Here is a 27,950-nt window from a genome sequence, read left to right on the forward strand (position 1 = left end):
GCACCCAGAGGAAACCCACGCAAACATGGGGAGCACATACAAGCCCCACACATATAAGGCCATGGTCAGCAATTGAACTCCTAACCCCAGCGATGTGAGGCAGAAGTGCTAACCACTAAGCCACCGTGCTGCCCCATCTCATCACTGACATGGAAACTATTTCTTAGTTTGATCCTGAGGACGTGTGCAAACACAAAAAAAACTCGCTAGTAAACATGCAGTGAATTAAAGTATCCATCTAACAACACTATACTGGATGTAATAGCTGGGCACTGGGGAGAGTATGGAGATGGCTGAGGGATTGATGATGAAATGTGGGCTCGGACGACGAGGAAGGAAAGAGAAAAAATACAGAAGCAAAACAGTGACATGAAGGGAGAGAAGACATTCTGGTGCAGCTTGTTGTGTATCCCAGATGCCAAATCAACGGAAATCAATTGAAATCACAGTTAAACGCATAAGCAATACAGCACGCTGCACTGTGAAATATGCAACGGTCCCACAAACATTGGATCTACTATATGAAGGGCAACGTGTTTAACTTTAGTTTTTCCAGTTTTTATGACCCCAATAAACCTGGATGGAAATCGCAAACCTGTAAATAAGCCCTTAATGCTCACAGTATAAGTACAGTAGCTGAAAAGCAATGTAAGGGCAAAATACGGATGATGGACATAACACATGTAAATAAAACCATGGATAATTAAAAAACATAACATTGCAGTCATATATTTTCCTGAAGGAGCTTAAATACATTTACCTCATATACAGCAGTTACTGATTGGTGGTAGCCTCAAGCAGAGTTATTTTACTACTGAAAAAGGTAAAAAGGAATTCGACAACACAGACACAACAAAAGTTAATGAACAGATTAATCTAGTTAGCCGATTCTTTTTTCTCTTATTTCTCAAACACTTCTTGTCAGCACAGCCGCAGCAGTTCTTAATTATCCATATGTCGCAGTGTTTCCTTTCAACAAATGGAATGGTTCTTATAGGGCCTTAATCCTGCTAGTTGCAGACAGTAGGCCTGTTAGGGAAGAGTGTATGGGGTGAACTGGGCTGCAGTCCAAGTCTGGAGCAATATGCCATGTGTGCAGTACACACTATGTCTGACTTCTGACAGGGAGCTGGTTCTCCTCACAGGCAGAAATGATCTCTCAGCCACTGCACTGCAGAAAGCAGTAGACTAGATACTCGCCTGCTCGGCCTCGTTCTCTTTGGCTTCCAGAAGGTGGCAGTGTCTTAGTTATATCTCCTGCTCACATGTAACGCAGGGCTCAGCTGCAGAGCCACATGTGCAAACAATGCTACTGAAAGCTATCTAGGCAGGTACCAACATATTGCGGGTATGCACACTTTACAGGGTGATGGGGTATTGCAAAATATTTAAGAGTCCTGGAATGCTGCAGGGCAATGGTCCAGACCAGCTGACATGTTTGTCCTACATAAAACCCCCAGCAGTGTACCTGCCGCTGATACAGAGTATGTGTGTATGAAGATGGCAGCACAACCTAAATAATACTAAAGGGCTGTGCTAAAGGGTGTTGTGCTCTATGTGCCAGAAAAAGTGTTCTATCCACCAGCTGTGAATGCTGCGTACAGCGTTAATAGGTGCAGGATTATTTGGCAAACGACAAATTAAATAAGGCAGCAATAATAGACAGGAGATAGATATCTTTTTTTTTTTATCTACACCTCCTTCATGGAGGACAAACAACACACCCTACACTACACATTGAAAGAACCATGTTCACACCACCTGGGAAAACCAAAATCAACTGTAGTTATTGCCTAATCGCCCTTAAAAAAGGACTTGCACATATTCCTTCAGCCCATGTGCCTCCACTAGACCATCCAGATTAAATTGTCTTTATACCTCACTGTGTTGCCTTAGTTAATATCAGGAACATGACCAACCTGATGTGTTAAACTGAAAACTCCAATTACACCATCTGTATGTGGTCCCTTCTGCTCAGCTCTCCGGTGAGAGCTCTGCCTTCTCCATTTGAGTTAGGTGGACAATAACTACTTAACCCCCTTTGTTTAATTTCTCACTGAAATCATTACTTCACTTTATTCCTCTCGCGCTGATCAAAATAATCTCAACTCTACATTCACATCAATGACCTCAATAAAATCTTTTAAAAAAAAAAAAAATCAAAATGTCTCAAAACAACAAACACTTCAGATTGCCGGGTACTAAAAACTTCCTCATCTTCATCGGGAAAAGAAGAAAAAAGAAAAAAAAAAGCTTTCACTCGATTTTACTTAAACTGAATAGTGGATTGAATTCCCTTTTGTTTATCTGCATTCATCAGACAGAAGCCTACACTTGTCGATTCTTCAGAAATTAACTTGTACCTAGGTACCTAAAGTGCCTTCAAGAGGGTATGAGAACCCAGAACAAACAACTTTCACCCCCCTCCCCCACAAACAAAAGAAATAAATAGCCCACACACAAAATGTGTCTCATTTAGAGCCCTAGCTTAACTCTAATTACAGTGTAAAATAAAGTTGTCCAGTATGTGTGCTACATGCAAACGCAGACAGTATTCTCCCCGCATGAAATAAACAGGAATACACTGGTAACCCTCGGACTCCCACATGGTTTCTCCATCAGCAAATTTGCTTTTTTTCAAAAAAAATTCTGCTTTGCTCATAACTTTTAATTAGGACCAAAATCAGTAAGTGATTTTAGAGGCAACACAGTATAGATTTATTACACTTTCTTTAATGGACTTTAGTTTTATTTTATTGTTTTGTGCCTCCAAACGTTTTAAAGGTATACAATTAGACCATAAATTAGTTATTTCCTTGATGCTTACTTAACTGGAACAGACATTGATACAAGTTTGGGGAGGGGTACCCAGACCAGAAGATATGCAGGACTATTAACTGCGGCAATATCAACATATCAAACATCTAAATTATCTGTAACCGTTCTATCAGGACGTTCTATATAAAACTACTGCAATCATTTTACAGGCACACTTATGCTTTCAATCACTATTTTGGCATTTCCTTAATCAACTGAATATAAAACTTCGGAGTCAGACAGGAGTTTCAAAAAGCCAAAAAAGGAGGAAAGTGAGTATATTCCATAAAATCGTAGAATGTTAGAAGCTAGACAGGAAGTTTTAGGAGTGCAGTCTCCTGGGATATGTCCTCTCCTATAATTAATCGTAAAACAACCAGTTCTCTGTTAGTGGTAATTAAAACAATGCTGCAATTTAACCTCTCTCCAGAGGTCTACTGGCTGGAGGTGTTCAACCCATTAGAAGAAATGTCACAACGACACCGAACATTAGAAATATCGCTTGTTCCAGCCTGTACTTGTACAAAGCATTGTGACCAGCACTGGGGAGAAGAAGGGCTTTCTACACAACCGTAAATTTGACATTTCTTAACTTGCATTTTAACCTGTCAACATTTCTGGCATAACTATAGAAAAATCAGAGTGCTTCCGTCATTAGCATACAGGAAAAGCTGTGCATTTAATGCTATAGCTGAAGAGAACCTGGTCCTTATTATGTCATGGTCATTGCTTGCCACCTAGAGGCGATTAGGACGGAGAATCAATTCACCGCAACGTGTCTCCAGAACGTCCAGAGACACATCGCGCCGATGTTATGGCAGGAATCTCCGCTCATCTGTCCTCACACTCCAAAGAGGTGCGCAGGAAAATGAGCGAAGATTCCTACAGTAATGGGTGACAATGTGCGCCAGCAATTTAATCTCCCCCTTGGTATTTGTGACTATTAGAAGTCTCAGACCAGAACTCATCATTAACATGCAGAGGGAACATCATATAGGATATAATGTTTTATTTCTTGTAGTAGTTCATGTGTAATGCCAGGGGTGATGCAGGTTATGTAAATAGATACATTATTTGCCCCTGTAAAGGCTTGTATCTTAGAATTATAAACACATTTACTTATCAAATAGGTGGTGGGGGAATTTCAGTACTATACACATGTTGTGTTGTTGGGTGTCTGCAGTTGTGCACCAGCTCTGTGGAGCTTGGTGTAGTATTATTATGCATAACTAGAGTTTCCATATGCAAATTAAGTAAAGGACATGGTTTATTCTGTGATTAGAGCAGGGATGTTAGACAAATGTTTATAAGATGTATATTTTAAACAATGTAGGTGGGATTCCTACAGGAACATATATTGTACATGTAATGCAAGTAGGTCATAAAAGGGGTCTTCAATTTTTGGCAGACAAAGCATGCTGGGAGCTGGTATTCAAAAACAGCGTAAGAGCCAGGGCTAAGGCTGATCTAAGACATCTTCATTACTAGGGGATATGCATTACTTGTGCCTGAGGCAATGGATGGAATACTTCTGGCAGAAAGAGAAAGGGGTAAACAATCCAATGTGTATTTATATTGTACCAGTAAATCTGAAATAACTACTATACTGAATCATTAGCTCGATTACATTTCATTTAAAGTAAAAGACACTACTTTGATGCAAGAAACGTTATTGATTAATTCTGAAAAAAAAAAAAAAAAAAGTTATATAATGCAGAAATAAATGAATAAACAGTGAAAACATTCTGAGTTGCAATCCGGAAACACACATTGGGGCTCATTAAGAGTTGCTGGTACATCAATTTTTTTTTATTATTTTTTTTATGCATAAGGTACGTATTCCAGTATGATGCAAGTGCAACACAAATGTGTATACATATGTCCATATGTAAACTGTTACGTATCGTTAACATGTGCTTCCTTACACGAGGGGCGAGTAGCAGCACACAGAGTACAGCAAGGGTATGTTCTCCTATTTATCACACAAGAGTGGACATCCTCGGATACACCTTTCAGGAGGCGTATCTCTTGCTGGTGCAATAACTCGCAATGATAATGATGACGATCAGGAGCCTTGACACTTTGGATTGGCTGATTGCTTATTGATCCCTTCAGCCTATAATCCTTAAATCATGTGCATTGTGTTGATATTATATGAAGCTGCAGCAGTCACATTATTCAATTGACATTTCCATTTGTTCTACTGCAAGGAAGAAGATTCCTTTTGATTTTAAAGTGGAAATCAGGTGTATGAATTGAATTTGTGTTAAATACCATTAATATGGAACTTTCATATTTGAGAATACCACTGTTAAGACAATATTTCCTCTTGTGTGTATGACATTATATTGTGCACAAATAGGACAAGGCAACTTTCTGTACATCAGTATGCTTTCTCTGCACAGTCATGAAGTGTAAGTATACACACTTGTACACTGGGAGCATGTAAGGCGTAACATCTTACTGGTTTTAAAATGAGCCAGACTCAACATTGTAATGGTGTTTAAAGCATATAGGTCAGTGTAGGACCTGCATATAATGAGGTGCCCTTGACGCTAGGATGCAGGCTTAAATGTTTTGATCAAATATGAACTAATACCTAATTTTTTTATTTTGCTTAATACACACAGATATTCATTATAAAGGATAAACCCTGACAATTGTCTTTTTTGTTTTGTATACATATATGGGCATTTATATTGCCATGTAGCTGGTACCACATACAATATGGGACATACCGAGCGCAGGCTTATTGCCACATAGCTGGTACCATATATATTATGGGATATAACGAGCACGGGCTTATTGCCACATAGCTGGTACCATATATAATATGGGATATAACGAGCACGGGCTTATTGCCATGCAGCTGGTACCATATATAATATGGGATATAACGATCACGGGCTTATTGCCATGCAGCTGGTACCATATATAATATGGGATATAACGAGCATGGGCTTATTGCCATGCAGCTGGTACCATATATAATATGGGATATAACGAGCACGGGCTTATTGCCATGCAGCTGGTACCATATATAATATGGGATATAACGAGCACGGGCTTATTGCCACATAGCTGGTACCATATATAATATGGGATATAACGAGCACGGGCTTATTGCCATGCAGCTGGTACCATATATAATATGGGATATAACGAGCACGGGCTTATTGCCATGCAGCTGGTACCATATATAATATGGGATATAACGAGCACGGGCTTATTGCCATGCAGCTGGTACCATATATAATATGGGATATAACGAGCGCAGGCTTATTGCCACATAGTTGGTACCATATATAATATGGGATATAACGAGCACGGGCTTATTGCCACATAGCTGGTACCATATATAATATGGGATATAACGAGCACGGGCTTATTGCCATGCAGCTGGTACCATATATAATATGGGATATAACGATCACGGGCTTATTGCCATGCAGCTGGTACCATATATAATATGGGATATAACGAGCACGGGCTTATTGCCATGCAGCTGGTACCATATATAATATGGGATATAACGAGCACGGGCTTATTGCCATGCAGCTGGTACCATATATAATATGTGATATAACGAGCACAGGTTTGTTTTGTCTCTGTTTTAGACTCAACATATGCACATAAATGTTTTTTTTTCTTTTTTTAAACATACCTTTTTTCCCTATATACATCCTGCGTGCATTTGTTTCAAAATTGCTGTCTTCTTTGTATAGTTTTACTTAAAAGGTCTCCTTATCTCAGTGCAAATTTTCCCAATGCATTGCCCTATTACACAAAGGGCAGGTGTTCTGTTGCCCTATCTAAGTAATTCTTGGTGGGGAGGGGGCGGCTTCCAGATTTGGACAGGTGATATTTCCTGAGTATTATCATGAGCCTATTGTAATTTATTTTTCAAATGGTCAAATATTTTCATTTCTGTTGAACATTGTTGGCTGAGGATAAAGAGAGTTATAGCTCCGTTATGCATACTGCATTGTCTTCCACGCTTGATCTATGTGCGCTCCATATGGAATGCAACTGATCACACACAGGAGAACTGCACCCCTGCGAATGAGCCCTTAAGTTCATGGAAAACATGTGGATGTAACCAAAGATTATTTTTAGGTCACACATCAATGATTTACTTGCCAGATATAGGAGACTAAGAGTTCAAGATATGCCTTTCATATACTGAAAAGAGAAAATTCTTGTTTGCCTTTAAATTAAGAAAATATCTGAGAGGCTATGAGATAACGACCAGATAGAAAATAACTAAATAAGCTAATACAATTTAAGGCTAAATTAGATTAAAGCAGTTTTTTTTTCTGTTGCCTAATAAAAATATAATTGTAAGCCCAACATTTTATTGGGGCTGCTCACTGGTGAGCTGTGGTTCAGATGTGGGGCTCTGATACATTTTGTGGCTCCTACCTTCTCTCACAGTCTCTGTAGACTTTATTGTACCTGGCTAAAAGCATGTAGTTATAACATGTATGGTCCCAAATAATTGAAAGAATTCTACTAGAATTTCAGACCATTAAGCACTTTTGTTTATGATGGTCATTTAGTGCCATCTACAGGTTCACGTCAGAACTACATCAATGAGATAGCACATTTTGGGGAAAAACTGAGCAAAGAAAGACTTGACAAATTGGGGTAAGAATAATCTTATTAGTGGATCAAATGGAATATCAATTCTCGTTTTTGTTTTTCTGCCTTTTAAAGCTGTTGCTTTTGAGGACAAAATGTAGCATGCCATTAGTAATGTAGACAGAATGACTATCACCAGAATTCTCACTCTGTAAAACATTAAACAATCTTCTGCGATGTAGGTTAATATATTGCACCTTCAGAGCAGGTTACACCCTCCCAATTATAGAGCGGTCTGTCAATATATACAATTGTTAGTAAGAAAACACTTGCTAAATTACATTATCTAGTATATCTGTGCATCGTAAAAGGGATTGCCCACCTTTACACGGACCCAGCTATTTAGTGACACCTGCCTTATAAATCCCTACCATATACACACTCTTCCATCGTTATCAAAATTCAGCCTCAGATATGGCATGCAGACAGCTGAGGGAGGTGACAAGATTTATTCAAGCAGTGAACACGGGCATGTAAGTAAAAGTATCTCCTGAATGAATCGTCATTTAGCTGTGTTTATTAATATACAAAGCTACAATTTGATTCTTCCACTCCTGGCTGTCAGTAAGTAGCTGCTATGCTGTGACAATGATCCAGGGAAGGGAAGTTGTTCCGTTAGAAATTTAGTTTCACCACTGAAAAGATGTGGTGTTAAAAAGTGAATAAGATGTGTATAAAATTCCACCACAAATTTGATGCATTATATTAAGCACTACCCGGTTCTGTGTGGTTGTACTGAACACAAGACTGAAATGCATTAATCAAGGCTGACATATCAGAAGAATGTTTAACAAATCTTCCCAGAACATGCAGCTGACAGAAAACATGGTAGATCTATCGCTCCATTATACGAGTTAACAATAATTGTATTTGAGATATTACTTACTCAGCTAACCACAATTACAATTGTAATGGTCATATCAATGCGGCAGCTGTAAAACATTCTTCACAAAAATGTTGCTGCAATATAAAGGTTACAAGCTAATTGCAAGTAATAATAAAGGTACAAGGGAACTATCATAGAATTGACAAACCAGTAATACATATTTTGCTGCAAAGCAATGCATTTTACATATTGGACATTATGCAATATCTCAAATGAGAAAATACATGTACTAGGTTTTGCTAAAAATCATCATTACAACATAATGTGTCTGTAGGAGGGGTGTTAAGTGTCTGGTGACCATCGGTCAGGGTGGCTTAATATACAGGTAATGATAAAGCAGAACTGCACCAAAGCAAATATTTTAGACTTCAGAATGCCTGAGAAATCATTTATGTGAAGGGTGGATTGATAGGTGGGGAGTGGAGTAAACTAAGATATGTATTATTAAACACAACACAGATTTGTGCCAGATACATTCATAAAAGCAAAAAGAAGATGATGCCAATATGATTGACTGTTTTAAGACGACTGCATTTAAAACGCATAGACAGAGCCAAAATCACACAAAGTGCTAATGCACAAGCAGTCGCCCGCATGAGGCTCACAAGGCCATTTTCAGTGGCCCCCAGGAAGCAGGATAGATACAGGCACACTGGGACCGTAATAGTAGTATTTCTGCCTGGGTCACCTTACATCTGCCTCTAACAGGTCTCATTGATGAGTACTCTCAATGTAATCATACTAGCAGCTGCAGTGAGATACAGTCATCTGTCCATCATAATAGCAGATTAGTATACAAGGAAAAGAGGGAATTTATCGATTTCCAAATACTGATCATTAAATGTGACATTAAACAAATTCACAGCAGACTCTGAAACAAAACAGAAATGTACTTCGAACAAGCCAATGTTCCACAGTAAACATTTCTAAGCAGACATAACTACTAATGCAGAAGATATCAGGAAAGCATAAAAAGATCTTTGCTACATTTAAGAAGCAGAAAATAATTCTTGGTCTGTAATGACTCATCACTTCACTAGGAACTAGTGACATCACCAAGTGAAATATAGGTTCAGTCCACACAATGTCTACCGCCACCAAGTGCAAGTGATGAGTATGCTTTATACAAGTGTCTAAAAGCAAAGCCTAAAATGTAGAGAACGGTTCTATCAGAGTTATTTCTATACTATGCTTCCCAGCAGGCTGACTTACACAGACACAAGGGCTTGGCCACCCCTGCCATTCATTCACCTGTTTACAGCAAGGCCTTCTGTAAACGATATATCAATTGAGAGACATGATTGAACAAAATAAAGGGTTGAAAAGATTAAAAACTAAATATAAGCTCATTAGCATTAATACAGCATCTATCTAACCTGTAGTGCGCATTAGCATTGTTTCAACAAACTTAAAAAGTAACAGAAGTGGTGACTGCTACAAAGTTCTATTGTAGTGACAAGAGAAGAGCGGATGGGAGAGCCAGGACTATCATAAGATTAAACAAATTGAAAGGGGATGTAGACATTCGACCAATCCCTGGTATTTGGGGAAAATTAAACATTCCAGTCTGACTGGTGTATTATCATCTCATGCAAACAACTTGTCCAATGAAAAGTCCCTTATAAAGTGATTAGAAATGAGAATGCCATTAAACTCTCGAGATTTTGTAATGCTTTTTATTAAAAAAAAAAAAGATGTTCCTAATAAAAAGTTTATAAAAAAAAAAAAGAAATGAGAATGCCTAGTAACACATCAACGAGCCTACGCCAAGTGATCATTATAATATTACAATATAATGCACTCTAGGAGATGCTATGGAATATTATTATGTATAAATACTCTGTTACCTGCGGCTAGTTTTCTTCTCCACCGGATCCTCCGCAGGTTTTACTGAGGGCTTTGTGCTTTTATTGGAGTCTTTTTTCAGTTTGCTGGATATGCGATCTTTCATCTGATGCCGCTCATCACTATCCATTTCATCTCCTTCATCCTCTTCTTCTTCTTCACTTGTTTCTTCCTTCAATTTAAGAACAATAATGTCTGAGTAATATGGATAACACTGATTAGCAGAATAGGACATTGGTAGGCAACCTTAGGCTCTCACACTGATAAATGTACTGTACACAGAGAGAGACTGGTTTCCAATACAGTGCTATCCCAGGGATTTCTAGAAGTGTGTGTTTGATAGTCAGATATTCAAAAACAAATTCATCCAAAAGAGTTAAGTCGCAGCCACAAAGAAACATATGGTCCTTGGATGAAACATCCCTTCTATAAACAGTAAGTAAAGCATAAATCTGTATTACACACATCTAAATTAAATATTGTCCATGATATCATTTGCATTTAATTCTTTAAATAAGTAAACCCGCTATTGGAAATGTATATACTGTGCACCAAAGAATACTATCGAGTTACATAATATACCAGAATTAATGAAAGTGTTTTCCTGTTGAACTCACAGTATTTTCCTTTGTCTGATTAACTAATAGAGTATTGATCTAACCAATACCATGCATCACTTAATAAGTATACTTCAAATAAGGCACCGAACAACTGAATCCATCTAGCTGTCCACATATACTCAAAAAACATACCTCTTTCACTTACACAATGAGAATGCTCAGTTAGTAACCTAACTCACATATATGTTATTATTGTCTGAATGTGTGCATATAAAACCACATTCATAGCTCAGAAACACACAGGGGTATATTTACTAAACTGCAGGTTTGCAAAACTCGAGATGTTGCCTATAGCAACAAATCAGATTCTAGCTGTCATTTTGTAGAATGTACTAAATAAATGATAACTAGAGTCTGATTGGTTGCTATAGGCAATATCTCCACTTTTTCAAACCCACAGTTTAGTAAGTATACCCCATAGGCTTTTACAGCAATTTCGCTGTTACGTTATACAAAGGAACCTTCAACAACATTTGTTTTAAGTAGGGGTGTGCACCGGCCACTTTTTGTGTTTTGGGTTCCGATTAGCTTGAGGTTTTGGGTTCTGATTGGTTTTGCCAAAACACCCCACTAAAGGTTTTGGTTCTGATTTTGGGTTCTGATTTTTTTTTAAAAAAGCATAAAAAGTGCAAAAATCCATATTTTTGGCTTTTTTTCACTCCTACACTATTATTAACCTCAATAACCTCCACTAATGTCCAGTCTATTCTGAACACCTCACAATATTGTTTTTAGTCCAAAAGGTTGCACCGAGGTAGCTGGATGTCTAAGCTAAGCAACACAAGTGGGCGGCACAAACACGTGGCCCATCTAGGAGTGGCACTGCAGTGGCAGACAGGATGGCAGTTTGCAAGAGTTTGCTAGAAGTGCAAGATGGAATTGTCCTTGGACCCTGATGTTGTTGAAATAGGACATTCGCACTTTAACAAACCAATCAGGAACAGTGAACGTAGTTTAATCTCTGGTACTAATATTTCCGGACTGCAGGAACAGTGAACGTAGTTTAATCTCTGGTACTAATATTTCTGGACTGCAGGAACAGTGAACGTAGGTAAATATTGCAGTAATAATATTTCGGGACTGCAGGAAAAGTGAACGTATTTATATATTGCAGTAGAAAATTTTTTATACTTTTTTTTATTATTTTTTTATAAAATTTTTTATAATTTTTTTAATAACAATGGACTCGGCAGGACAGAGCACAGGACACATCACCACTGGACTCGGCAGGACAGAGCACAGGACACATCACCACTGGACTCGGCAGGACAGAGCACAGGACACATCACCACTGGACTCGGCAGGACAGAGCACTGGACAAAGCACGACTGGACTCGGCAGGACAGAGCACAGGACAAAGCACCACTGGACTCGGCAGGACAAAGCACGACTGGACTCGGCAGGACAGAGCACAGGACAAAGCACGACTGGACTCGGCAGGACAGAGCACAGGACAAAGCACGACTGGACTCGGCAGGACAGAGCACAGGACAAAGCACGACTGGACTCGGCAGGACAGAGCACAGGACAAAGCACGACTGGACTCGGCAGGACAGAGCACAGGACAAAGCACGACTGGACTCGGCAGGACAGAGCACAGGACAAAGCACCACTGGACTCGGCAGGACAGAGCACAGGACAAAGCACCACTGGACTCGGCAGGACAGAGCACAGGACAAAGCACCACTGGACTCGGCAGGACAGAGCACAGGACAAAGCACCACTGGACTCGGCAGGACAGAGCACAGGACAAAGCACCACTGGACTCGGCAGGACAGAGCACAGGACAAAGCACCACTGGACTCGGCAGGACAGAGCACAGGACAAAGCACCACTGGACTCGGCAGGACAGAGCACTGGACAAAGCACCACTGGACTCGGCAGGACAGAGCACTGGACAAAGCACCACTGGACTCGGCAGGACAGAGCACTGGACAAAGCACCACTGGACTCGGCAGGACAGAGCACAGGACAAAGCACCACTGGACTCGGCAGGACAGAGCACAGGACAAAGCACCACTGGACTCGGCAGGACAGAGCACAGGACAAAGCACCACTGGACTCGGCAGGACAGAGCACAGGACAAAGCACCACTGGACTCGGCAGGACAGAGCACAGGACAAAGCACCACTGGACTCGGCAGGACAGAGCACAGGACAAAGCACCACTGGACTCGGCAGGACAGAGCACAGGACAAAGCACCACTGGACTCGGCAGGACAGAGCACAGGACAAAGCACCACTGGACTCGGCAGGACAGAGCACAGGACAAAGCACCACTGGACTCGGCAGGACAGAGCACAGGACAAAGCACCACTGGACTCGGCAGGACAGAGCACTGGACAAAGCACCACTGGACTCGGCAGGACAGAGCACAGGACAAAGCACCACTGGACTCGGCAGGACAGAGCACAGGACAAAGCACCACTGGACTCGGCAGGACAGAGCACAGGACAAAGCCCACTGGACTCGGCAGGACAGAGCACAGGACAAAGCGCCACTGGACTCGGCAGGACAGAGCACAGGACAAAGCGCCACTGGACTCGGCAGGACAGAGCACAGGACAAAGCGCCACTGGACTCGGCAGGACAGAGCACAGGACAAAGCGCCACTGGACTCGGCAGGACAGAGCACAGGACAAAGCGCCACTGGACTCGGCAGGACAGAGCACAGGACAAAGCGCCACTGGACTCGGCAGGACAGAGCACAGGACAAAGCGCCACTGGACTCGGCAGGACAGAGCACAGGACAAAGCGCCACTGGACTCGGCAGGACAGAGCACAGGACAAAGCGCCACTGGACTCGGCAGGACAGAGCACAGGACAAAGCGCCACTGGACTCGGCAGGACAGAGCACAGGACAAAGCGCCACTGGACTCGGCAGGACAGAGCACAGGACAAAGCGCCACTGGACTCGGCAGGACAGAGCACAGGACAAAGCGCCACTGGACTCGGCAGGACAGAGCACAGGACAAAGCGCCACTGGACTCGGCAGGACAGAGCACAGGACAAAGCGCCACTGGACTCGGCAGGACAGAGCACAGGACAAAGCGCCACTGGACTCGGCAGGACAGAGCACAGGACAAAGCGCCACTGGACTCGGCAGGACAGAGCACAGGACAAAGCGCGACTGGACTCGGCAGGACAGAGCACAGGACAAAGCGCGACTGGACTCGGCAGGACAGAGCACAGGACAAAGCACGACTGGACTCGGCAGGACAGAGCACAGGACAAAGCACGACTGGACTCGGCAGGACAGAGCACAGGACAAAGCACGACTGGACTCGGCAGGACAGAGCACAGGACAAAGCACGACTGGACTCGGCAGGACAGAGCACAGGACAAAGCACGACTGGACTCGGCAGGACAGAGCACAGGACAAAGCACGACTGGACTCGGCAGGACAGAGCACAGGACAAAGCACGACTGGACTCGGCAGGACAGAGCACAGGACAAAGCACGACTGGACTCGGCAGGACAGAGCACAGGACAAAGCACGACTGGACTCGGCAGGACAGAGCACAGGACAAAGCACGACTGGACTCGGCAGGACAGAGCACAGGACAAAGCACGACTGGACTCGGCAGGACAGAGCACAGGACAAAGCACGACTGGACTCGGCAGGACAGAGCACAGGACAAAGCACAGGACTGGACTCGGCAGGACAGAGCACAGGACAAAGCACAGGACTGGACTCGGCAGGACAGAGCACAGGACAAAGCACGACTGGACTCGGCAGGACAGAGCACAGGACAAAGCACGACTGGACTCGGCAGGACAGAGCACAGGACAAAGCACGACTGGACTCGGCAGGACAGAGCACAGGACAAAGCACGACTGGACTCGGCAGGACAGAGCACAGGACAAAGCACGACTGGACTCGGCAGGACAGAGCACAGGACAAAGCACGACTGGACTCGGCAGGACAGAGCACAGGACAAAGCACGACTGGACTCGGCAGGACAGAGCACAGGACAAAGCACGACTGGACTCGGCAGGACAGAGCACAGGACAAAGCACCACTGGACTCGGCAGGACAGAGCACAGGACAAAGCACCACTGGACTCGGCAGGACAGAGCACAGGACAAAGCACCACTGGACTCGGCAGGACAGAGCACAGGACAAAGCACCACTGGACTCGGCAGGACAGAGCACAGGACAAAGCACCACTGGACTCGGCAGGACAGAGCACAGGACAAAGCACCACTGGACTCGGCAGGACAGAGCACAGGACAAAGCACCACTGGACTCGGCAGGACAGAGCACAGGACAAAGCACCACTGGACTCGGCAGGACAGAGCACAGGACAAAGCCCCACTGGACTCGGCAGGACAGAGCACAGGACATAGCCCCACTGGACTCGGCAGGACAGAGCACAGGACAAAGCGCCACTGGACTCGGCAGGACAGAGCACAGGACAAAGCGCCACTGGACTCGGCAGGACAGAGCACAGGACAAAGCGCCACTGGACTCGGCAGGACAGAGCACAGGACAAAGCGCCACTGGACTCGGCAGGACAGAGCACAGGACAAAGCGCCACTGGACTCGGCAGGACAGAGCACAGGACAAAGCGCCACTGGACTCGGCAGGACAGAGCACAGGACAAAGCGCCACTGGACTCGGCAGGACAGAGCACAGGACAAAGCGCCACTGGACTCGGCAGGACAGAGCACAGGACAAAGCGCCACTGGACTCGGCAGGACAGAGCACAGGACAAAGCGCCACTGGACTCAGCAGGACAGAGCACAGGACAAAGCGCCACTGGACTCAGCAGGACAAAGCACCACTAGACTCAGCAGGACAGAGTGACAGGACAAAGCACCACTGGACTCAGCAGGACAGAGCACAGGACAAAGCGCCACTGGACTGAGCAGGACAGAGCACAGGACAAAGCGCCACTGGACTCGGCAGGACAGAGCACAGGACAAAGCGCCACTGGACTCGGCAGGACAGAGCACAGGACAAAGCGCCACTGGACTCGGCAGGACAGAGCACAGGACAAAGCGCCACTGGACTCGGCAGGACAGAGCACAGGACAAAGCGCCACTGGACTCGGCAGGACAGAGCACAGGACAAAGCGCCACTGGACTCGGCAGGACAGAGCACAGGACAAAGCGCCACTGGACTCGGCAGGACAGAGCACAGGACAAAGCGCCACTGGACTCGGCAGGACAGAGCACAGGACAAAGCGCCACTGGACTCGGCAGGACAGAGCACAGGACAAAGCGCCACTGGACTCGGCAGGACAGAGCACAGGACAAAGCGCCACTGGACTCGGCAGGACAGAGCACAGGACAAAGCGCCACTGGACTCGGCAGGACAGAGCACAGGACAAAGCGCCACTGGACTCGGCAGGACAGAGCACAGGACAAAGCACGACTGGACTCGGCAGGACAGAGCACAGGACAAAGCACGACTGGACTCGGCAGGACAGAGCACAGGACAAAGCGCCACTGGACTCGGCAGGACAGAGCACAGGACACATCACCACTGGACTCGGCAGGACAGAGCACAGGACACATCACCACTGGACTCGGCAGGACAGAGCACAGGACACATCACCACTGGACTCGGCAGGACAGAGCACTGGACAAAGCACGACTGGACTCGGCAGGACAGAGCACAGGACAAAGCACCACTGGACTCGGCAGGACAAAGCACGACTGGACTCGGCAGGACAGAGCACAGGACAAAGCACGACTGGACTCGGCAGGACAGAGCACAGGACAAAGCACGACTGGACTCGGCAGGACAGAGCACAGGACAAAGCACGACTGGACTCGGCAGGACAGAGCACAGGACAAAGCACGACTGGACTCGGCAGGACAGAGCACAGGACAAAGCACCACTGGACTCGGCAGGACAGAGCACAGGACAAAGCACCACTGGACTCGGCAGGACAGAGCACAGGACAAAGCACCACTGGACTCGGCAGGACAGAGCACAGGACAAAGCACCACTGGACTCGGCAGGACAGAGCACAGGACAAAGCACCACTGGACTCGGCAGGACAGAGCACAGGACAAAGCACCACTGGACTCGGCAGGACAGAGCACAGGACAAAGCACCACTGGACTCGGCAGGACAGAGCACAGGACAAAGCACCACTGGACTCGGCAGGACAGAGCACTGGACAAAGCACCACTGGACTCGGCAGGACAGAGCACTGGACAAAGCACCACTGGACTCGGCAGGACAGAGCACTGGACAAAGCACCACTGGACTCGGCAGGACAGAGCACAGGACAAAGCACCACTGGACTCGGCAGGACAGAGCACAGGACAAAGCACCACTGGACTCGGCAGGACAGAGCACAGGACAAAGCACCACTGGACTCGGCAGGACAGAGCACAGGACAAAGCACCACTGGACTCGGCAGGACAGAGCACAGGACAAAGCACCACTGGACTCGGCAGGACAGAGCACAGGACAAAGCACCACTGGACTCGGCAGGACAGAGCACAGGACAAAGCACCACTGGACTCGGCAGGACAGAGCACAGGACAAAGCACCACTGGACTCGGCAGGACAGAGCACAGGACAAAGCACCACTGGACTCGGCAGGACAGAGCACAGGACAAAGCACCACTGGACTCGGCAGGACAGAGCACAGGACAAAGCACCACTGGACTCGGCAGGACAGAGCACAGGACAAAGCACCACTGGACTCGGCAGGACAGAGCACAGGACAAAGCACCACTGGACTCGGCAGGACAGAGCACAGGACAAAGCCCCACTGGACTCGGCAGGACAGAGCACAGGACAAAGCCCCACTGGACTCGGCAGGACAGAGCACAGGACAAAGCGCCACTGGACTCGGCAGGACAGAGCACAGGACAAAGCGCCACTGGACTCGGCAGGACAGAGCACAGGACAAAGCGCCACTGGACTCGGCAGGACAGAGCACAGGACAAAGCGCCACTGGACTCGGCAGGACAGAGCACAGGACAAAGCGCCACTGGACTCGGCAGGACAGAGCACAGGACAAAGCGCCACTGGACTCGGCAGGACAGAGCACAGGACAAAGCGCCACTGGACTCGGCAGGACAGAGCACAGGACAAAGCGCCACTGGACTCGGCAGGACAGAGCACAGGACAAAGCGCCACTGGACTCGGCAGGACAGAGCACAGGACAAAGCGCCACTGGACTCGGCAGGACAGAGCACAGGACAAAGCGCCACTGGACTCGGCAGGACAGAGCACAGGACAAAGCGCCACTGGACTCGGCAGGACAGAGCACAGGACAAAGCGCCACTGGACTCGGCAGGACAGAGCACAGGACAAAGCGCCACTGGACTCGGCAGGACAGAGCACAGGACAAAGCGCGACTGGACTCGGCAGGACAGAGCACAGGACAAAGCGCGACTGGACTCGGCAGGACAGAGCACAGGACAAAGCACGACTGGACTCGGCAGGACAGAGCACAGGACAAAGCACGACTGGACTCGGCAGGACAGAGCACAGGACAAAGCACGACTGGACTCGGCAGGACAGAGCACAGGACAAAGCACGACTGGACTCGGCAGGACAGAGCACAGGACAAAGCACGACTGGACTCGGCAGGACAGAGCACAGGACAAAGCACGACTGGACTCGGCAGGACAGAGCACAGGACAAAGCACGACTGGACTCGGCAGGACAGAGCACAGGACAAAGCACGACTGGACTCGGCAGGACAGAGCACAGGACAAAGCACGACTGGACTCGGCAGGACAGAGCACAGGACAAAGCACGACTGGACTCGGCAGGACAGAGCACAGGACAAAGCACGACTGGACTCGGCAGGACAGAGCACAGGACAAAGCACGACTGGACTCGGCAGGACAGAGCACAGGACAAAGCACAGGACTGGACTCGGCAGGACAGAGCACAGGACAAAGCACAGGACTGGACTCGGCAGGACAGAGCACAGGACAAAGCACGACTGGACTCGGCAGGACAGAGCACAGGACAAAGCACGACTGGACTCGGCAGGACAGAGCACAGGACAAAGCACGACTGGACTCGGCAGGACAGAGCACAGGACAAAGCACGACTGGACTCGGCAGGACAGAGCACAGTACAAAGCACGACTGGACTCGGCAGGACAGAGCACAGGACAAAGCACGACTGGACTCGGCAGGACAGAGCACAGGACAAAGCACGACTGGACTCGGCAGGACAGAGCACAGGACAAAGCACGACTGGACTCGGCAGGACAGAGCACAGGACAAAGCACCACTGGACTCGGCAGGACAGAGCACAGGACAAAGCACCACTGGACTCGGCAGGACAGAGCACAGGACAAAGCACCACTGGACTCGGCAGGACAGAGCACAGGACAAAGCACCACTGGACTCGGCAGGACAGAGCACAGGACAAAGCACCACTGGACTCGGCAGGACAGAGCACAGGACAAAGCACCACTGGACTCGGCAGGACAGAGCACAGGACAAAGCACCACTGGACTCGGCAGGACAGAGCACAGGACAAAGCACCACTGGACTCGGCAGGACAGAGCACAGGACAAAGCACCACTGGACTCGGCAGGACAGAGCACAGGACAAAGCCCCACTGGACTCGGCAGGACAGAGCACAGGACATAGCCCCACTGGACTCGGCAGGACAGAGCACAGGACAAAGCGCCACTGGACTCGGCAGGACAGAGCACAGGACAAAGCGCCACTGGACTCGGCAGGACAGAGCACAGGACAAAGCGCCACTGGACTCGGCAGGACAGAGCACAGGACAAAGCGCCACTGGACTCGGCAGGACAGAGCACAGGACAAAGCGCCACTGGACTCGGCAGGACAGAGCACAGGACAAAGCGCCACTGGACTCGGCAGGACAGAGCACAGGACAAAGCGCCACTGGACTCGGCAGGACAGAGCACAGGACAAAGCGCCACTGGACTCGGCAGGACAGAGCACAGGACAAAGCGCCACTGGACTCGGCAGGACAGAGCACAGGACAAAGCGCCACTGGACTCGGCAGGACAGAGCACAGGACAAAGCGCCACTGGACTCAGCAGGACAGAGCACAGGACAAAGCGCCACTGGACTCAGCAGGACAAAGCACCACTAGACTCAGCAGGACAGAGTGACAGGACAAAGCACCACTGGACTCAGCAGGACAGAGCACAGGACAAAGCGCCACTGGACTGAGCAGGACAGAGCACAGGACAAAGCGCCACTGGACTCGGCAGGACAGAGCACAGGACAAAGCGCCACTGGACTCGGCAGGACAGAGCACAGGACAAAGCGCCACTGGACTCGGCAGGACAGAGCACAGGACAAAGCGCCACTGGACTCGGCAGGACAGAGCACAGGACAAAGCGCCACTGGACTCGGCAGGACAGAGCACAGGACAAAGCGCCACTGGACTCGGCAGGACAGAGCACAGGACAAAGCGCCACTGGACTCGGCAGGACAGAGCACAGGACAAAGCGCCACTGGACTCGGCAGGACAGAGCACAGGACAAAGCGCCACTGGACTCGGCAGGACAGAGCACAGGACAAAGCGCCACTGGACTCGGCAGGACAGAGCACAGGACAAAGCGCCACTGGACTCGGCAGGACAGAGCACAGGACAAAGCGCCACTGGACTCGGCAGGACAGAGCACAGGACAAAGCGCCACTGGACTCGGCAGGACAGAGCACAGGACAAAGCGCCACTGGACTCGGCAGGACAGAGCACAGGACAAAGCGCCACTGGACTCGGCAGGACAGAGCACAGGACAAAGCACGACTGGACTCGGCAGGACAGAGCACAGGACAAAGCACGACTGGACTCGGCAGGACAGAGCACAGGACAAAGCACGACTGGACTCGGCAGGACAGAGCACAGGACAAAGCACGACTGGACTCGGCAGGACAGAGCACAGGACAAAGCACGACTGGACTCGGCAGGACAGAGCACAGGACAAAGCACGACTGGACTCGGCAGGACAGAGCACAGGACAAAGCACGACTGGACTCGGCAGGACAGAGCACAGGACAAAGCACGACTGGACTCGGCAGGACAGAGCACAGGACAAAGCACGACTGGACTCGGCAGGACAGAGCACAGGACAAAGCACGACTGGACTCGGCAGGACAGAGCACAGGACAAAGCACGACTGGACTCGGCAGGACAGAGCACAGGACAAAGCACGACTGGACTCGGCAGGACAGAGCACAGGACAAAGCACGACTGGACTCGGCAGGACAGAGCACAGGACAAAGCACGACTGGACTCGGCAGGACAGAGCACAGGACAAAGCACGACTGGACTCGGCAGGACAGAGCACAGGACAAAGCACGACTGGACTCGGCAGGACAGAGCACAGGACAAAGCACGACTGGACTCGGCAGGACAGAGCACAGGACAAAGCACGACTGGACTCGGCAGGACAGAGCACAGGACAAAGCACGACTGGACTCGGCAGGACAGAGCACAGGACAAAGCACGACTGGACTCGGCAGGACAGAGCACAGGACAAAGCACGACTGGACTCGGCAGGACAGAGCACAGGACAAAGCACGACTGGACTCGGCAGGACAGAGCACAGGACAAAGCACGACTGGACTCGGCAGGACAGAGCACAGGACAAAGCACGACTGGACTCGGCAGGACAGAGCACAGGACAAAGCACGACTGGACTCGGCAGGACAGAGCACAGGACAAAGCACGACTGGACTCGGCAGGACAGAGCACAGGACAAAGCACGACTGGACTCGGCAGGACAGAGCACAGGACAAAGCACGACTGGACTCGGCAGGACAGAGCACAGGACAAAGCACGACTGGACTCGGCAGGACAGAGCACAGGACAAAGCACGACTGGACTCGGCAGGACAGAGCACAGGACAAAGCACCACTGGACTCGGCAGGACAGAGCACAGGACAAAGCACCACTGGACTCGGCAGGACAGAGCACAGGACAAAGCACCACTGGACTCGGCAGGACAGAGCACAGGACAAAGCACCACTGGACTCGGCAGGACAGAGCACAGGACAAAGCACCACTGGACTCGGCAGGACAGAGCACAGGACAAAGCACCACTGGACTCGGCAGGACAGAGCACAGGACAAAGCACCACTGGACTCGGCAGGACAGAGCACAGGACAAAGCACCACTGGACTCGGCAGGACAGAGCACAGGACAAAGCACCACTGGACTCGGCAGGACAGAGCACAGGACAAAGCACCACTGGACTCGGCAGGACAGAGCACAGGACAAAGCCCCACTGGACTCGGCAGGACAGAGCACAGGACATAGCCCCACTGGACTCGGCAGGACAGAGCACAGGACAAAGCGCCACTGGACTCGGCAGGACAGAGCACAGGACAAAGCGCCACTGGACTCGGCAGGACAGAGCACAGGACAAAGCGCCACTGGACTCGGCAGGACAGAGCACAGGACAAAGCACCACTGGACTCGGCAGGACAGAGCACAGGACAAAGCGCCACTGGACTCGGCAGGACAGAGCACAGGACAAAGCGCCACTGGACTCGGCAGGACAGAGCACAGGACAAAGCGCCACTGGACTCGGCAGGACAGAGCACAGGACAAAGCGCCACTGGACTCGGCAGGACAGAGCACAGGACAAAGCACCACTGGACTCGGCAGGACAGAGCACAGGACAAAGCACCACTGGACTCAGCAGGACAGAGCACAGGACAAACAGGACAAAGCACCACTGGACTCAGCAGGACAGAGTGACAGGACACAGCACCACTGGACTCAGCAGGACAAAGCACCACTAGACTCAGCAGGACAGAGTGACAGGACACAGCACCACTAAAAAACCCAACCTCCCTCTTCCCTGATCTTAGCCCGACTGAAGATGGCGGCGGCAAGCGGGGAATTTATACAATCCGAGTTTTGCGAGATCCGACGGCGGGATTTGAAGTCTCGGCCTCGCTTTCACTGTTTCTCCCCGCCGGAAGTACCCGAACAGTGCTCGGATCGCCCTCGGATCCGCACTGTTCGGGTGGGCTCGGATTGCGATAATCCCAGCGCGCTCATCTCTGGTTTTAAGTGTTCCAGTATGGAATACAGCATTAAGACAAGATGATTAAGCTGTATCCTCAATAAAAAGGTTTCTGTATCCATTAATGGACATAGGAAGCCGACTGGTTTACAGTCTATCAGTAAAAACTAGGGATGTGCACCAGCCACTTTTGGTGTCTCGTGTTTTGGGTTCGGATTTGCTTGATGTTTTGGGTTCGGATTTGTTTCGCAAAATACCTGTCAAAAAGTTTTGGTTCGGATGTAAGGTTTTGGATTCGGATTTATTTTGAAAAAAGCATAAAAAGTTTCAAAATCAAGTTTTTGGGCTTATTTTCACTCCTACGATATTATTAACCTCAATAACATTCAATAACAATCATTTCCACTAATTTCCAGTCTATTCTGAACACCCTCACACCTCACAATATTGTTTTTAGTCCAAAACGTTTCACCGAGGTAGCTTTCTGGACTGCATAGTGGAGTGGTCCCGGTACCCAATTTGGTACCGGGGCCACAATATATCACCCTTAACTGGTCTCAATTCCACCAAAAAAGTATCTGGACTGCGTAGTGGAGTGGCCCCGGTACCCAATTTGATACCGGGGCCACAATATAATAAAAAAAAACCTCAATTGTTCTGAATTCCACCAAAAAAGTATCTGGACTGCGTAGTGGAGTGGTCCCCACAATATAATAAAAAATCCCTCAACTGGTCTGAATTCCACCAAAAAAGTATCTGGACTGCGTAGTGGAGTGGTCCCCACAATATAATAAAAAAAACCTCAACTGTTCTGAATTCCACCAAACAAGTATCTGGACTGCGTAGTGGAGTGGCCCCGGTACCCAATTTGGTACGGGGGCCACAATATAATAATAAAACCCTCAACTGGTCTGAATTCCAGTGCACAGATGGCGGACACCGGATGGACGTCTAAAACCAACATAACAGTTAAGGGCGCAGTTCCTCTTTTTTGTGACTGCACAAACAATTAACGTAGTAATAGAAATGACAGTTTTTTTGGGGTTTTAAATATAGAAAGAAAGAAGGTAGTAATAGAAATGGCAGTTATTCGAATCCCCAGGAGAGTCTAAGTGGGGTGAGCCACAGAGAGATTATTTCCCTCAGTTTCTCTAACAGGTTGTCAGTGTTGTACCTCTTCTTAAAACCTGTGATACATAACTACACACACTCGGCAAAGCTTTTACAAATTATCTGCGGCACAGGAGAGTACCACTGGACTGTACTTTAATAGCAGTACCTATTATTTTTGGGTACAGCAACAGTGAATGATCGTAGTTATTTTTAAATAGCAGTACAAGCTAGATTTTTTAAAATTTTGTAGTATTTTTTTCCAATTATTTTTGGAAAATTTTTATTATTTTTTTTTTTTAATTAATTTTTTATAATTTTTTTTATAAATTTAAATTAGTTTTTTTTAGAACTTTTGGATAACTTGGAAATAACAATGCCCTTAGCAGAACAGACCACAGGACACTGGAAATACAGAAAGAAAGAAGGTAGCAATAGAAATGGCAGTTCCTCATTTTTGGAACTGCACAAACAGTGATGAAAATGAAGGAGGAGCTGGTGGTATGTCACGGTCCTCTTCAGAGGACAATCTCCTGACCAGCAGGTCTTTGCACCGCTGTAGACTTGTGTCCGCCAGAAACAGAGACACAACATACGCTTTAAACCGAGGATCGAGAATGGTGGCCAGAATGTATTCCTCTGACTTTAAAAGACTGACCACCCTCGGATCCTGGCAAAGCGTACGAAGGGCTTCATCCACAAGAGCTACATGCTTGGTGGAATCGCAATGGTGTACCAGCTCCTCCCTCACTTTCTCCAGCTGCTTCTGCAAAAGCCTGATCAGGGGAATCACCTGACTCAAGCTGGCAGTGTCGGAACTGACTTCTCGTGTGGCAAGTTCAAATGGCTGCAGAACCTTGCACAACACGGAAATCATTCTCTAGTGCGCATCCCCACTCCTTTTCCTATGTCGTAGGTGGCTGTGTAGGCTTGAATGGCCTTTTGATGCTCCTCCATCCTCTGCAGCATATAGAGGGTGGAGTTCTAGCACGTCACTACCTCTTGTTAATTTAGATTGCAAGGCTTGTAAATACTTTGAAGATAAAAAAAAGCAGGCTGCACAGACTGTGGAGCTAGAAAGTGAAATTAAATGGACCACGTTACTTTGGTGGCTATCTATGCCCCCCCTGCCCTACACTTGTAGTTGAATAAAAAAAAAGCAGCCTGCATAGACTGTAGAACTAGAAATTCAAATATACAAAGAAATGGACAAAGGCAGTTTAGTATCTGTCTGCAAAAGAAAATACCACTGCACTAGGTATCGCTATTCCAGTATCATAATTCTTATCAGTTTATAAATGGTTAGATAGTATGGTTACTGGATGGTGCACTTCTACACGTATAACTAGTATACAGGTAGAGGAAAAGAGAATAGAGAGAAAATGTGTATTCGAAGGCACTCCGCGATATCAATAATATATTAAAATATCTGTATTTTATTTGGTATGCTTTAAAAAGAATCCCTCCTAATTGAATAGCGAAATATTAAAACCAAAGTGATTAAAGTGAATTAAAATAGCAAAATAAATTGCTATACCCCGCTACTTGATATAAGTATGTATAGCTGTTCAATATATAGTATAGTAATCACTCCTATATTAGACCAGTCTAACAGTTGAATATCACTCCAAATCAAAGATTGGTTTAAATATATATAGAGTGTAAACTGGACTGAATGTCATGTAATCTTGTTAGCAACAGTATGTGGATGAAGTTATTTGGACTCTCTGGAAGTTATTTGATTGATCTGATATCCCAATAATCCTTTAAAATAACTTTATTTGTCAGTAAAAGGATATTTTAAGATATCGAGAGCTCCATATAAATCTGAGACACACTCTCAATGTAATTTCACTAATCCGCGTACACACTATTGTATAAAGCTCAGTAAGAACTTGAGCTTGTGTATATATTTATAATAGGATTACTAGGATTTGAATAAGGTCTCTGCCTAGTAATTGTTTAGCTTAGTTTTATAATCTGACACCCTACTGCCCCAGTAGTTCCACTCGTGTATTTGATTGTTCAATTACTCTGTTATCAAACAGGATATTTATAATAGGATTACTAGGATCTGAATAGGGTCTCTGCCTAGCAATTGTTTGGCTTAGTTTTATAATCCGATGCAAGGCTTGTAAATACTTTGAAGATAAAAAAAGCAGGCTGCACAGACTGTGGAGCTAGAAAGTGAAATTAAATGGACCACGTTACTTTGGTGGCTATCTATGCCCCCCCTGCCCTACACTTGTAGTTGAATATAAAAAAAAGGAGCCTGCATAGACTGTAGAACTAGAAATTCAAATATACAAAGAAATGGACAAAGGCAGTTTAGTATCTGTCTGCATCAGATCCCCTCTCCACTAGGAGTAAAATAGAAAACTATTCAGCCGTTATATAATCTAGAATATAAATAGAAATTGAGAAAGGCAATTTGGTATCTGTCTGCATCATAATCATCAACATCCTCCTCAGCGCCAGCTACATCAATATCCTCCTCCCGGTGTACAACATTCACACCTTCATTAGCCAAATCTGTAACTGGACTGTGGGTGATCCTTCCAGCATATGCAGAGGGCGTGCTGCAAATGGTGGAAGGAGCCACCTCTTCCCGTACAGTGATGGGAAGGTCAGGCTTCGCAACCACCAACACCCTTGGACTCGCCTTGGGGATTTGTGATAATTTCTCTTTAGAAGGCAGAGTTGTTTGCTGTGTTGTTGCTGACAGCATAACGCTCTTAAATTTTTTGTGGGGGGGGGGGGCGAGGAGGGCTTAGTTCCTTGGGTGAAGCTGAACCACTAGTCATGAACACGGGCCAGGGCCTAATCCGTTCCTTGCCACTGCGTGTCGTAAATGGCATATTGGCAACTTTACGTTTCTCCTCAGATGATTTTAAGTTTCTCTTTTTGCTACTTTTACTGAACTTGGGCTTTTTGGATTTTACATGCCCTGTACTAGGAGATTGGGCATCGGGCTTGCCAGACGACGTTGATGGCATTTCATCGTCTATGTCATGACTAGTGGCAGCAGCTTCAGCATTAGGAGGAAGTGGGTCTTGATCTTTCCCTACTTTATCCTCCAAATTTTTGTTCTGCATTATATGTAGCACAAGAGAGTGTACCCCGAAGCCACACACACTCGGCAAAGCCTTTAAAAATTATATGCGGCACAGGAGAGTACCACTGGACTGGAGTTATACAGCAGTACCACTGGACTTATACTGCAGAATCAGTGAAATTTGTAATATGGCAGTAACAACAATGGACTTATACTGCAGAATGAGTGAACTTTGTAATATTGCAGTACCAATGGACTTATACTGCAGAATGAGTGAACTTTGTAATATAGCAGTACCAATGGACTTATACTGCTGAATCAGTGAACTTTGTAATATAGCAGTACCAATGGACTTATACTGCAGGATTGTTTTGGGATATTTTTTTTTTATTATTTTTTTTTAGAATTACCTTTTTTGTATTTTTTTTTTATAACTTTTTTTAAAATTTTTGATAATTTGGGAATAATGGGGAAATAACAATGCCCTTAGAAGGACAGAGCACAGGACACAGCACCACTGGACTAAACAGGACACAGCACAGGACCCAGCAGCACCACTGAACTCAGAAGGACAGAGCACAGGACACAGCACCACTGGACTGAACAGGACACAGCACAGGACCCAGCAGCACCACTGAACTCAGAAGGACAGAGCACAGGACACAGCACCACTGTACTGAGCAGAACACAGCCCAGCACAGAACTGAACAGCACGAGATGTAGCAGGACAGAGGACCACCTAATACACCCTCCCTCTACCCTGATCAATGCCCGAGTGAAGATGGCGGCGACTAGCAGGGAATTTATAGGATCCGAGTATCGCGAGATCCGACAGCGGGATTATGACTCAGAGCCTCGGTTTCAGTTTTGCAATTGGCGGGAATACCCGGATCTGGCTCGGATCGGCACTGTTCGGGTGGGCTCGGATTTCAGAAATCCGAGTGCGCTCATCTCTAGTACAAACTGAGGAGATTCAGGGCAGCAAAAGAAAATGTTTCGTAAATATACTCTATCATTAGATTAT

At 47.1% G+C, this 27,950-nt stretch overlaps 1 protein-coding gene across 1 annotated transcript in view; it reads right to left on the reverse strand.

The window, feature by feature from the left end:
* Nucleotides 1-27,950, reverse strand: part of CWC27 (CWC27 spliceosome associated cyclophilin) — a 176,547-nt gene that overhangs the window by 108,313 nt on the left and 40,284 nt on the right. The window contains exon 10 of the mRNA XM_075182902.1: nt 10,192-10,361. Within this exon, the coding sequence (XP_075039003.1) occupies nt 10,192-10,361 (170 nt within the window). The remainder of the gene's footprint in view (nt 1-10,191; nt 10,362-27,950) is intronic.

Source organism: Mixophyes fleayi, chromosome 1, assembly GCF_038048845.1.
Source record: "Mixophyes fleayi isolate aMixFle1 chromosome 1, aMixFle1.hap1, whole genome shotgun sequence".
Classification (NCBI taxonomy): Eukaryota; Metazoa; Chordata; class Amphibia; order Anura; family Limnodynastidae; genus Mixophyes; species Mixophyes fleayi.